Source organism: Protopterus annectens, chromosome 14.part0 (genome assembly GCF_019279795.1).
Source record: "Protopterus annectens isolate FY-2018-M chromosome 14.part0, PAN1.0, whole genome shotgun sequence".
Taxonomy (NCBI): domain Eukaryota; kingdom Metazoa; phylum Chordata; order Ceratodontiformes; family Protopteridae; genus Protopterus; species Protopterus annectens.
This window is the reverse complement of record NC_056748.1, coordinates 1023014347-1023028060: the sequence shown is the minus strand read 5'-3', so window position 1 is coordinate 1023028060 and position 13714 is coordinate 1023014347. Positions and strand designations below refer to the sequence as shown.

The following is a 13714-nucleotide window of genomic DNA, read 5'->3' as shown; positions in this document are numbered from 1 at the left end:
TAGTGTCTAGTCTAACGGTTAAGTAAAGTTGTACATCTGCTTAGATGATTGTAGCTGCATTATAGGAAAATTAGGAGAGAAATGGAGAATTAAACATGCTGATGTGTGGTAGTTAGCAACAGTGCTACCCTTTCTGAATAACATACATTTGTGTAACAAATACATTAGAGCAACCTATATTGTTGGTTAAAGTTTTTATGTGAACACTTTTTTTTCAATTTATGTGAAACAAGTTTTAAAATGGATGCAAATGATTTTAATTATGCTGTTGCTTTAAGTTTGTAGTAAAGATCTTTGAATTTTAGGGGAACAAACTTGATTTGTTGATTTAGTATCATGTTTTTTGATAAGAAAATGTGCTGTAAATGGCTATTTGTGCATTGAGGAAGGGAAGCACATTACTGAAAGCTTTTCTTGCTGTTAAAGTTATTTATTCATACCTTGGTGTTGAAGTCTGTTTTTTGGGGGTTTTATGCTTGCTGATTGTGATACTGTTGTATCTTATTTACTCAGCCATATCCTTTAGGATTTACTAATAACCCCACCCACCCATAAAAACAAAAGTTATGAAGTTGATACCTCTCAAAGACTCAGAAAATATTTTTGCTGTCAGTGATTCGTTTGGGAATATGTTAGCGGTGCTGTTGTTTATACAGCACTACTATATGTGAATTCATAAGAGACTGGTTTGAAGACACTGGCTGTTGATGTTTGTGTAACAAGAACAGATAAAAGAATAAAACAGAAATAGACAACAGAAGTGTACTGCAGTGTAACATCCTCTGCTTTAGAATTATTCATATGGGAGGGACAAGTGTCTATTATTTTTGAAGAAAAAATATATATAAGCTTACCCCTAAAGTTGATCTGTGACTATTTTCTACTCTGTTCCTGTGGTACATTACAGTATCTGCATGAGATTTTTTCATTAACATGAAAGTCCAATATCTTTGTGGTTGTCAGGGAGGGGATGGTGGGAGGATGGCAAACTGATTCAGATACAACCAAGATCTGACTGTTTTATGAGCTATGCTGTTTGGGGACTTGCAGTTTATTCTGGATGTCATTAATTTATGAAAAAGATACATAACTGATGCATCCTATATTGGTTTCTCCTTCTAATGTCTTAAGTGAAAAATGATTCCTAAACCTAGAATTTTTTTTTTTTACCATGGCCATCCTGATTCCTGCTGCACATTCAGAAAGCATGAAACTTGGATCACTCATGACTGTAATTTGTCCGTGACATTAGTAGAAGTGTATTTTAAATGTCAGATTATTTTTTTTTAATTTATGGTTTGGATATGATATAATAAAAGACAGTGATACCAGTGATAGCCCTCTATGAATCTATTTTTATTTTTCATACACCATGTCAATTTTCATATATGTTAGTGGAATCTCCCAGACCTGCCCCTTGTGAACTTGAAGTAATGTCATTACACACGGTACTCTGTGGGTGCATCATGCCCTACCTTGTGAATCCAATGTGACTCCATTGTCTATGTTATTTGTCAACTGAGGGCATGCACAGACATATTCAAGAGCTTGGCATAACTTCCCACCTTTTTATACCCCATATGGAGGATAAGGCATAAATAGTCATTAATAATGCTGGTTACAAAATGAATTACTGTTGTGTGCTGTGTCTTGTACTTTGCTGTCTGGCAACCAAACATGGGCATTTCTGATCTATATAACTATAGACATGACTGAGAACATTTTAATCCATGCTGTCTTAAAATTATTTTGCTATGCTGAATTCTGTACCATTTAATATATGTTATGTTGATTCCTGGATAACTATTTTAGGTACTGGAATTAGATGCTTAATTGGTAAATACCTCAAATTACACAATACCAGTTATGTGAAGCAGATTCATCCCTTTTGCATTCACTCTTAGTATATGTGTTGATGCTGCAATTCAAATACATTTGTTCTTCTTGGAATTATTAGTTTTTGTGCAATAAAAACACAGAAAATATATAACTATTAAGGAGGACTAGTCTCTGACTGTCACCTTACTGAACAAACCTAGCTGCAACAAGCAGTTTCTACAAGTGCTTTACACAGTCTGTTCATTTACTTATCAGTCACCCAGATGAAACAAGGCAATGTGTCAGACAAATGGACAAATAGTCACTATATTTTGTCACTCCTGCTTCACTTATGAGACCGCAGCCAAATAGGAACTTAAGAGAGCTTGTGTGGAAGGAATTGGGGGTGGGGTCTTCCCTGCAGACTGTTTTATTCTAACTAAGGCTGTAAGGCTGTCATAATGGCACCAGTCTGACTCACCACCATATAGTGGGGGAAATCATATTTCTGTCTTACATAGCCAGTGTAGTAATATGTTGTTTAATTTTTGTTTGGGAGATGGGACAGGGAAGATGCAGTGATTTGAAATGAAAATGTTCAGCCATAGTCAGTAGTAATAATAATAGTAATAATAATAATAATAATAATAATAATAATAATAACAACAATAGCTTTACTGTTTTACAGTTTATAATATACAAAACCATCTTTCTACTAAAAGAATGAAACTAGTCAGAACAACAGTTATAGCAATATAATTCAATATGCTATGCCTGGACAAATGGTCAATGCATATTAAATTATTACAAAAGAGGAAGTAAGTCATGTGTTATGTTTTGTAACATTATTCATATACAAGTGGATTATGTATATTAAGTTGTCAGCCAAAAAAGAGGAAGCAAGTATTTTATAATGTACATATCCAAAAACAGAATCATATATAATTAGTGCTAATTCAGAACAAAGTTTTTTGTTCTCTTTCATTCACTTGGAAGCATATCATGTAGTGACTTCAGTGGCTATTTTATGTTTTTGCATCACATTTTTGGTCCGTTTTTCATAAAATTGTAGTTTTCTGGCAAATTAGTGTCAAATCATTAAAGAATGAAGTTAGAAATAATCACAGACATTTGAGTTTCATATTTCATACTCTTCAGAAAATGCATACTAATGCAAGACCTACTATTCTAGCATTTTTGTAAGTTTATAAGAGCAATATTTAAAAATTATCCTCATTTTTCGGCCTTTGTCCCACTTCTGTATATGGCTTTGACCAGATTTCTTGCTCTGAGATTGAGAGGTATGACAAATACGTCAGGGCCATCACCGTCAGCTAAAGACATTTGAAATAGTGACATAATTGTTGCACCCCACTCCCCCATGTAGTGACTCCGGATGAGTCCAAGCAAGGCAAGGAGTAGTTATGCAGTGTAAGTGTGCAGAGTATCCCTCCATCCAAGGTGGACACCAGTACTACAGTGGCTTTTCATCTGTCCTTGATTTTGCAGAATGTTCTGGTTTTCTGTCATGTTTGTATACTATTGATTTATGCTTCTTCTTATTCAGAAAATGCATGCTGTTGCAGTGCCGTGTTGCTCTGTGTTTAAGTAGCAATGATTTAATGACCATCAGGTAAGCTTGTCTGGGACTGTAAGATGCAATTAAGCTTTAATAAGCATACTATTAAAGAATTACCAATACTGAAAGCCTTTTTGTTGTTGACATGCAGAGAATATTTACATAATTAGATAGCATATAAGCCTTGGGTATTGAAATGCATATGACAGTATTTGTAGTAAAGGACAGGATTACAGTATTTTCAGAAGCTCATTACATTTGTTGGAGACTTGCAATCATCTTTGCAGGCTTTACCCATAAACTAAACAGAATGCCAATCTATCATGTGTGGTCCATAACGTGTGCAGTAATATTTAAGCTATTTATCTTGAGCTTGTTTCTTGTTTGCTGTTCATTTTTTACTTAGATCATGTTTTCCCCATGAAACAAGTAGATAGTTGTTGTCAGGCAGGTCTTTATTTGGATAAGAAACATTTTTACAAGTGGGAGTATTGCTGCTTTCAGCATGTTACTTGGTACTTTTATAAAGCTGAATATAAATTATAATTAGAACTGCAGTGCAAGGAGAAATGGTTTGAGTTGAGTGCTGCTTGTTTTTTTATACTTGATTTTGACTGGCATTCCAGTAATGTATTTAAAAAAAGTAATTTATTTTTTCATGCCTCGCAACCTTTTTGTTTCCATCTAGATGTTAAGTAAGCTGTCATGTAGACAATGTATTGATTTTTTTTTCTTCTACAATTAATTTTGTCTTGATTGGACTCTCATAATAATGTTTGGCAGTGGCACCCAGGGCAGCGTATTTAATTAAAGTCCCAGTTTTTAGCATAGCTCCACCCCTTTCTGGTTGGCCACAACCATTCATGTTGGCCCCACCCATTCAGCTGTCTCCTGCAGCCCCCCTTTGACTTGAAGTCACCAGCCGCCACTGCATGCAAGTATGCAAGTCAGTCCATATGTTGCCAGCTTGCCTAGCTCTTGAAAATCATTTTATGATGTCATACCATACCTCACTGCAGCTTTTTATCCATTAGATAAGTAATGATATCAGGCTGTTCCCCCGGATGTGGTGACACAGTTATCCTTAGGATTATACCACAGCCTCCCCTGTGTGCCATACCTCCTTATATTCATGTATCTACATTCTTGTGTTAGAGTGTCACACAAGATGCTTTGTTCTGGTTTCTTTGGATCTGCTATATGACCAGCTGATTCTGTTCCACAATACGTCACCCTTGCTGTACTGCTGAGTTTTAGCAGGGGCACTGCTTCAAATTAGATTACAAAGATCTACATTTCAGAGATATAAAATAAATCTTTACCCTTGGCTTTTTATATATGCCATAACCCAGACTTTCTTCTTCTTTTTGATCCCCCTTGTACTGACTGCTTTGGTAACCTCAGACTTTACAAACATATATCCTGGCTGAATTCTAGATGGGTATGTCATAACCCTGCATGTCCTTTCTATGCTTGTATTAAAATGCAGAACCAGGAAATATCACAACATGATTATGCAACAGCTAAGATATAACATATTTCACATTTTATATTTCACATTTTACAATATGTATATTTACCTCCCTGTGCTAGCTACAGCATTACATAATGAAGTGGAAACTCAGAAAACATAAGCAGGACTTCATGAGAAAAATATGTTAGACACTAGAAAGATAGTGTACACTGTGGTATGTATATCCATGCTTAAGGCAGAAGTCCTTCAGTATCTTGAACTCTACACATATGTTTAAGTTCAGTTTTTGTGTCTGCTGGTACTAGGGGTCAATACTTTAACTCTGTGAGATCACCTTGACACTGTCCATAGGCAGTGGTGGCTTTGGAGTTTGAATAGTAGTGAAGGCTTGTGGAGTTTTAAAACCCATGCATTTGCCATGCAACAATAAAGGTATGTCAGTCTGCAAGATATTTTTGTGCTTTGCACAGCTTCATAGGTTACCATCAGGTCATTGAGTTTCTTGTCTCAGACAAACACATTTTGAAAAATTGCACTTGGGTTTGATGTTGTAAAGTGTAATAACTTACTGTAAAATGAAACTAAGTACAGCAGCAGGAGGCATACAGAATATTTTTTTTTTTATTTTAGATCTGTCTTTTGACCGAGTGCAGTGCTAAGAATATAGGGGAGGATGTGTCTTTTTTTTTGGAAATGTTGGCTGTCAAAACTGAAAGTGAATCACTGAGGTGGGAACATCTAGGAGCTGGATTTAACGATGACTGATTCCGAATAAATAGACCTCAAAAAATATTGAGAGACATCGGGAAATATAGATTTTATAAAGTGTTACTTCTCTACAGAAGAAAAAAAATCAATTATTCCAGTATGAGGAAATCTGAAAGGAGGTTTTCTTTAGAATCCACTGTGAATGGATTGTCAGATTACAGGATGTCGGCAGCTACTGAGATTAAAATTCCAGTTAAAGGAGATGTTGAAGAAGAAAGAATATTACTAGAAGATTCAGTCTTGCACAGACAGTAATTAACAATTTGGTAAACTAGTAACTTCTTGGGTCAGTAAGCATTATGTTGAGGACTGTTCAGAGATATAAAAAATATGTAGGGCTTGATTTCTAAGTGAACAAAGTGATGAAAAATTAGTCCTGGGAGGACATACATTGTAAAACTGACATTCTTGAGAAAGGGTACTCATTGTGTATGGAATGCTAAAACTGCAAGTGTAATTATTGCAGAAGTTGATGAAAATGCTTAAGATAAAGAAACCATGCTACATTTTAATAGAAAACAATAAAAATGCCTCAGAATTGCCCCCTGTACTACTAATGAAGAGATGCAGCTACAAAATGCTTTTAATCCATGCATGGGTCTCCTCAAATTATCTTTGGTATCTTTCTCAGTTATTCTTATCAGGGGTAATGTATAATTATCAGTCATGGGATAGTTAAGGCCAGTCTATAACCATATGGGATAGGTTATTTTGAGCACACAAAAAAGGAAATTGGCTAGGCTTAAAATGGCCTTGCAAGAGCAGCTAGCCTAGTATTTACCTGTGAACCTATAATGACTGTAGAAAGTGTGAAGAATGCAATTAATGGAATGGACAGGTATGAACATTGGTAATAGAGGACTGAACAGGAAGCCAGTGAATGTAGATGGTGATAGTGAGGGGCACAGCTAATCTTCAGAAGGTGAGTTTGGGGTATGAGGAAGATACATTGCTTTTCCTTGGTGGGACTCTAGGTACATGACTGCATTGGCTGGAAAGTACAATTTATACTTGAGAAAACAGAGAACAACATGAACTATTAAAGTGTGAGGAGACAGAAATCACACATTGAGGCCTTCATAGAAAAGTTGTTGCTGAGTATTCTGAAAATCTGGAAAAGTTAACCTTTTATTTTATTTTAGTTATTTTATTTGTATTTGTTTTCCAGGGTAAAACACTGATCTCCGTCGAACATTATATCACTCAGTCCCCAGGAGCAGTTTCTGGTTAAGTGAACTTGCTCTAGTTGAAGAAATTGAAAATGCTGAATCTGTAAGGAAATTAGACTTGGCATACTGAACAAAATGTTACATTTGATGGAAAATAAATCACTTTGGAGACAAAATAAGAAATGCAATACACTGACATGAATTATTTGTTACAATCACTGCTTAAGATAACCTACTTTTTGTGTTCTAATTTATGTTTCAGCTACTACATAGATGGATGTGTGGCAAAAGTGACGGACTTCACAAAAACTCGACTCTTGGACACATTGTCTGATCAAATCAGCAAAGTGCAAAACGTAGGTGCAATGGTATGGAGGAAAAGTAAGAATGAATGTGAGATATACCTTAAGTCTGATGTTTTGTTTTTGTACCACATATGATTCTGTAAATACATAGTGGCATTTAAGTATGTCGTTTTATTTTAGATTTTTGAAACTGAGTTCAGAATTTTGTCAAAAATACATCTTCAAAATGAAGAATGCAGGTGAGAATACATTTCCAGCAGAAAATGTTGTAAGTTGCATAGATCTGGCATAGTTGGGGCATAAGTTGTGCTAAATGCACCTCTGCCTACTGTAACTATTTTTGTCACTGATAATGTGCCATATTTCATTTTTTTCCACTAACTATTGATGAATTATGCCATCTGAGAATGATAGCCATAATTTCTAACATCTTAAGTATGAAAGTTCCATCTCTACGACATTGCCACTGCCTGCTCTGCAATCTTCAATCTACTACCAGTCGTTCTAATCCACAAAAAATTCGCTAGACCGCTAAATTTCTCTGCACAGAAACTATTATGCTTGGAATACTCAAAATGCGCTCTCTCGAGGCACTCCTAAAAATGGAGAACATCGATATCTGTGCAGTAACTGAGACCTGGTTCAAGGCTCCAGAGAGCACCCCTGCAATACCAGGCTACAATTCTTACCACACTTTTCGGCCACAAAACCAAGACCGAAACACTAAAGGTGGAGGAGTGTCCATATTCACCAAGGATATTCACACCTCCAGGCTAGTTGCCCAACACAATGCATCTGAAATTCTCCAGGTGCAACTAACACTAGGTAAGACTGCAATCCAAATTGTAACTTGCTACAGATCCCCCACAATGCCCCAAGATTCTCACTTCACCTTTCTAAACATACTGGAAAATATTAAGATACAACCAAATACCCTAATACTGGGTGATTTCAACTACCCTGCCATTAATTGGGAAAACTACTCAGGTACCAACACCTTTTCCCAACGGTTCTTGGAATTCATAAATTCCAACGCCCTGGATCAACTAATCCATTGTCCCACCAGGGGCTCCAATATCCTAGACCTGGTCATTACCAACATGGGAGATAGATGCTCCACACCAGTGGTCACCCCTTCATTGGTCAGGACTGACCATAAGCAAATCATCCTTGACATCCACATCCCACCCCCACCCCCCCAATAAGGAAACCTCCTTAAAAAAACTTCTCCAAAGCCAACTTCATGCTACTGAAGTCAGAAGTGACAAACTTCACAACATCCATGCAGACGGGATCTGGAAGTTCGACTGCAGAATCCTACACTAAGGCACTGTACGAGCACATCCACTCGTGCATGAATCGTGCCATCTCAAATAGAACCAAGATGCTCTTCTCCAAAAAAAGGAAGCCAATCTGGTGGTCCCCTGCTATAAACAAACTATACAACAGAAGGAAGAAACTGTTGCAGAAAAGAGGAAAATCCCAGGATGCAAAAAACTCTCTCACCAGTCTCAGTAAGAAGTTGAGATCCCTCAAACAATCCTGAAAAGCTAGTTATGAAAATAAAATTGCCAAAGATTCCAAAGACGACCACAAGGCATTCTATAGTTATGTCAAGAATCTAAATGGCAATGCTCAGATCTGCTCTGAGCTACAACAGAATGGCATTAAATATACTGATCCCAAGGATATTGCCAATATCCTGGCAGATAGATTTAGTGCCAACTTCACCCCCTTCTCACCTCCTAAAGGGCTCATCTCAATACCAAAAGATTGCCAAATTCCGATAATCATGGCCACACAGGTAGAAACCGCACTCTCCAAAGCTAAGAATACAGCATCCATGGGACCAGATGACATCCCAGGCTGTGTACTACATGAACTACAAAATGAACTGGCACCTCACCTAAGTGTCATGTTTAATCATAGCCTCACCTCAGGCTTTGCGCCCACTGAGTTGTGCACAGCTACAGTTATCCCACTCCACAAGGGAGGATCTGCCTTGGATCCCAGGAACTACCATCCCATCAGTCTGACAAGCCTGATCTGCAAGGGCATGGAACGCATTATCATGGAACTTATAAACAAAGACATTGGCAACCTTCAAACACTGGACCCCACCCAGTTTGGGGTTGTGAAGGGCCGATCTCCTGAATCTGATTGACTTCTTTGAATCAGTCTCCAGAGCAGTGGACGATGGTAAGGCAGTCCACACAGCCTATCTGGACCTCGCCAAGGCCTTCAACACCATCCCCTACTCTGGAATCATAGATAAACTTACTAAGCTGGACATAAATCCCTACATCACTCAATGGGTTGCCAACTGACTTACTGACAGAACCCAGACTGTAAAAGTAGCCGACTCCAAATCCAGCTCCAGACAAGTGACAAGTGGTGTACCTCAGGGTTCAGTCCTGGGGCCACTCTTGTTTGACATCTACTTCTCTGAAGTACAGGCCAACACTAAGGGACTCTGGCTAACAAAGTTTGCAGATGACTGCAAACTGGGAGCCATTATTGAATCCCCAAATGATGTGGATATTCTACAAAACGGCCTTACAGAAACAGATGCCTGGTGCCAGAACCATGGGCTGAAGCTAAAATGCCAAGAAATGTATAGTTATCCCCTTTGGAAAAAAACATGTACCCATGAATTACCACATAGGTGGCAGGACACTAAACATCGAAAGTGTGATGAGAGACTTAGGGACACAGGTGGACAGTGGTCTCACTTTCAATAACCACATCACCGCAACAGTCAGGAAATCCTTCTATGTGGCACACCTCATCACTAAGGGCTTTTCATCCAGAAAAAAGGAGGTCATTGTCCCACTGTACTCATCCTCATTAGACCCATTATAGAGTATAATGCCCCATTTGGTATGTACCTCACAAGACATCTGCAACAGCTGGAAAGGCCACAGAAATACCTCACTAAAAGAATCACAGGCCTAAAGCAGATTCCATATGCTGACCGTCTAAAAAACCTCCAGCTATACTCTGTGGCATATCATCTACTCAGAGGCAATCTCTGCTTAACATACAAGGCCATGTCAAACCCTGAGCTGTTGGACATGCTCCACTTAAAGAAATCCCAATCCCTCAGAGCCACACGCTCCAGGGATCTAAACCTTATCATTACAATGAACAAAACATGCTGGAGGGATAGGTTCCTGACCCAGAGACTCCCCATACTCTGGAATAGACTGCCCATACATGTCAAGCAGAGCACCTCATTGCCCCTCTTCAAAAGGAACCTTGATGATTGGATGGGAGATAGGAAATTCACCCCGGGGATCATGTCAGTCACCCTGCTAGACAGGGGCCCAGAGAAGTAAATATTGTGGGAAGAAATATCCAGGGAATTGTTATGGCTAGGCTTGCATAGGCCTTAGAGCTGATAGCCTAGTACCAACCTATGAGCCTATAAGGCATTCTTTAGTTACCACATATACTGAGCCTGTGGACATATCTAATCTGTTGGCCAACATGTTCTGTGAAAACTCCACTTCCCTGTCCCCGCCATATGTACCCCATTCCTGTCCCAGAGACTTCCCATACTCTGGAATAAACTGCCTATCTATATCAAACAAAGCTCCTCATTAGCACTCTTCAAGAAAAATCTTGATGACTGGATGGGAAATAGGAAATTCACCCCGGGGATCACCTCTGTGGCTCTGCTCAACAGTGGCACAGGAAAATAATTTTCTTGGGTGGCAAAAGCCAGGGTACCTTTTTGGCTGGGCTTGTATAGGCCCCAGGGCCGATAGCCTAGTACCTACCTATGAACCTATAAAGATTTTATTCAGATGAAGCCAGTTTAAAAAACGCTTTTTGTCCGACAGCATCATTGGACTTTTTCAGACAAAAGAAAAACATTTGATACCATTCAAATCACATTTAAATAACCTCCATCATGTCACCTAATTAACAAATAAGACATTTTAAAGTTACAAATACTTAAAATTATTTAGACTGTTAATATAAAACTTTATATTTTAAAACCAAACATATTATGTTAGCAGCGACCAATTATGTCTTTATCTTCCAAGCATAATAGTTATGCAAAATGGGTAGACATAAGAACATAAAATAATAATAATAAAAAATAACATATACAAATTAATAATGAGCGATTATTAGAAATTAGAAATCACCCATTTCCCCATTTCTAAAACTAGTAGTAAGCTAACTTTAAGCTTCGTAAAATTGAGTTTTAAGAATTTATTGCAGAAATAAATAAATCCAAAGATGAGGAATTTGGGCATGATGCAGTGTGGGAATTGTTCATATTGTTTTGCAATGAAAGTGGGAATTATGACTGATATTAATGGTTTCTGACTAAATTGTAAAAATAGGTTCAATTGTAACTCTAAAAGAGTGGTGTATGTGGCTAAATGCCAAGCCTGTCCCTCTTTTTATATAGGTAAGACGGACCGCAGGCTGAGGGACAGAGTTTATGAGCATCTTAGAAGCATAACCCAACATAAGGAAGAAAATGCTTTAGCAAGGCATGTATTAATATACCCCAATCATAGATTTAAATTCAAAGTGATAGATCAGGTTTATCAAGATACGAGGGGTGGTCCATCTAATTTAATATTGGAAAAAATAGAACTAATGTGGCAAATTAGGTTAAATGCCTACATGGACCCAGGCTTAAATGAAAAATGTTCAATAATGTGCTTATTGAAATTAAAAAGTCTGGAAAGATGAAATGTATTGATTAACTATATATTTTTTATATATTTTTTAAATTAGTATGCAAATATGAGCTTAAAGTTAGCTTACTACTAGTTTTAGAAATGGGGGGATGGGTGATTTCTAATTGTTTTTTGGTTCATCACTCATTATTAATTTGTATATGTTATTTTTTATTATTATTTTATGTTCTTATGTCTACCCATTTTGTGTAACTATTATGCTTGGAAGATATAGACATAATTGGTTGCTGCTAACATAATATGTTTGGTTATAAAACATAAAGTTTTATATTAACAGTCTAAATAATTTTAAGTATTTATAACTTTAAAATGTCTTATTTGTTAATTAGGTGACATGACGGAGGTTATTTAAATGTGATTTGAATGGTATCAAATGTTTTTCTTTTGTCTGAAGAAGTCCAACGATACTGTCAGACGAAAAGCGTTTTTTAAACTGGCTGTATCTGAATAAAATCTTTCCGTGCAGAGAAACTCAGCGGTCTAGCGGATTTTTTGTGGATTAGTTGGTGTTCGAGATTCGTGGCTTGTACTGCCAGTCTTTAACATAGACCTTTTTTTAAATATTTAAAGTAGATATTTTTTTAAATACTTTAGCAATCCATGCAATAAATTAATTGTACATGTAGGTGTTAGGAATTTTTTTAATATATATATATATATATATATATATATATATATATATATATATATATATATATATATATATACAGAGAGAGAGAGAGAGAGTCTGGATGTTTTCTCCCAGGCTTCTTCTGTAAAATTGTCTTCTTCCCAGTTGAACATCTTTCCATTGTTTGGAATAGTACAAACTGCATATGTTGCAAATAAAATTGTTTGTTAAACAAAAAAACATTATTAGTTAATACTATGTCCAATAAAGAACAAATATTTTCTACTTTCCTTGCTGACAACGAGGACTGCATAGTCAGAAATTCATGAATAGAATTAATTCCGTACTCATTTGGTATAACCGTAAATAAAGATGAAATATCCAAAGTCACAAACAAGAATTCCCCTCTATGCATAATATCAGTATTTAAACCATTGTCTTAGTTTAATAATAAAATCTGTAGTGTCTTTGAACACAGTATTACATTGTGACAAAAAATGATGCAACTGTTTCTGCAGGTAAACTGAAATGGGCTCAGTGAGCCAACCATTACCAGAAACAATAGGTTGCATTGGGGGGTCCCCTAGTGACTTATGGATCTTCGGTATACCATATAATTGTGGTACGGTAGGACAAGGAACAGTGAAAAAATGAAACAAATCTAAATCAGTATCACCACTAAGTTGTAAATCATATACCATCATATTAACAGAACTAATACATTTCTTAACATCAACAGGTGAAATAGCTTTGAAGGCATGGGCATCTTATAGTAAAACAGACACAGATGAAAAGTATTTAACTCTATCCATAATTACAACAAAGCTCCCTTTGTCTGCTTGCTTGATGACTATACTGTTATCCGCCTGCAGATCTTTGAGTGCTAGAAAGTCCTCATATGTTAAATTATAGTGTTTTTTGATTGTGTTTGAATATGCACATCTCAATTCCCTCTCCCATAAATCATGATATGCTGTGAGGACAGGAATATTAACAGGTTCAAATGTACTGCGCCTTCTACAGGCTGTTTGAAAAGGAACATTATTCTTAAACATCACTTTTAAATTTAAATTCCTAATAAACTGCTTGAGATCAGTCAATGCAGAAACTAAATCATCACCAGACTTTGGAATAAAACTAAGACCTTTCTGAAGCAATGTATAATGAGAAGCTTCCAAAATGAAGTTCGATAAGTTCAGAATACCTCGCATTATTGTCGGATTACTTTGACCTGCTTGGCTGGACTGTTGTTTTTGCTCTTGATTGG

General features: G+C 36.8%; 1 protein-coding gene across 1 annotated transcript in view; it reads left to right on the top strand.

The window, feature by feature from the left end:
- The window catches only part of HPSE2 (heparanase 2 (inactive)), a 2291060-nt gene that overhangs the window by 1761627 nt on the left and 515719 nt on the right, over window positions 1–13714 (top strand). The window contains exon 7 of the mRNA XM_044056830.1: window positions 7071–7164. Within this exon, the coding sequence (XP_043912765.1) occupies window positions 7071–7164 (94 nt within the window). The remainder of the gene's footprint in view (window positions 1–7070; window positions 7165–13714) is intronic.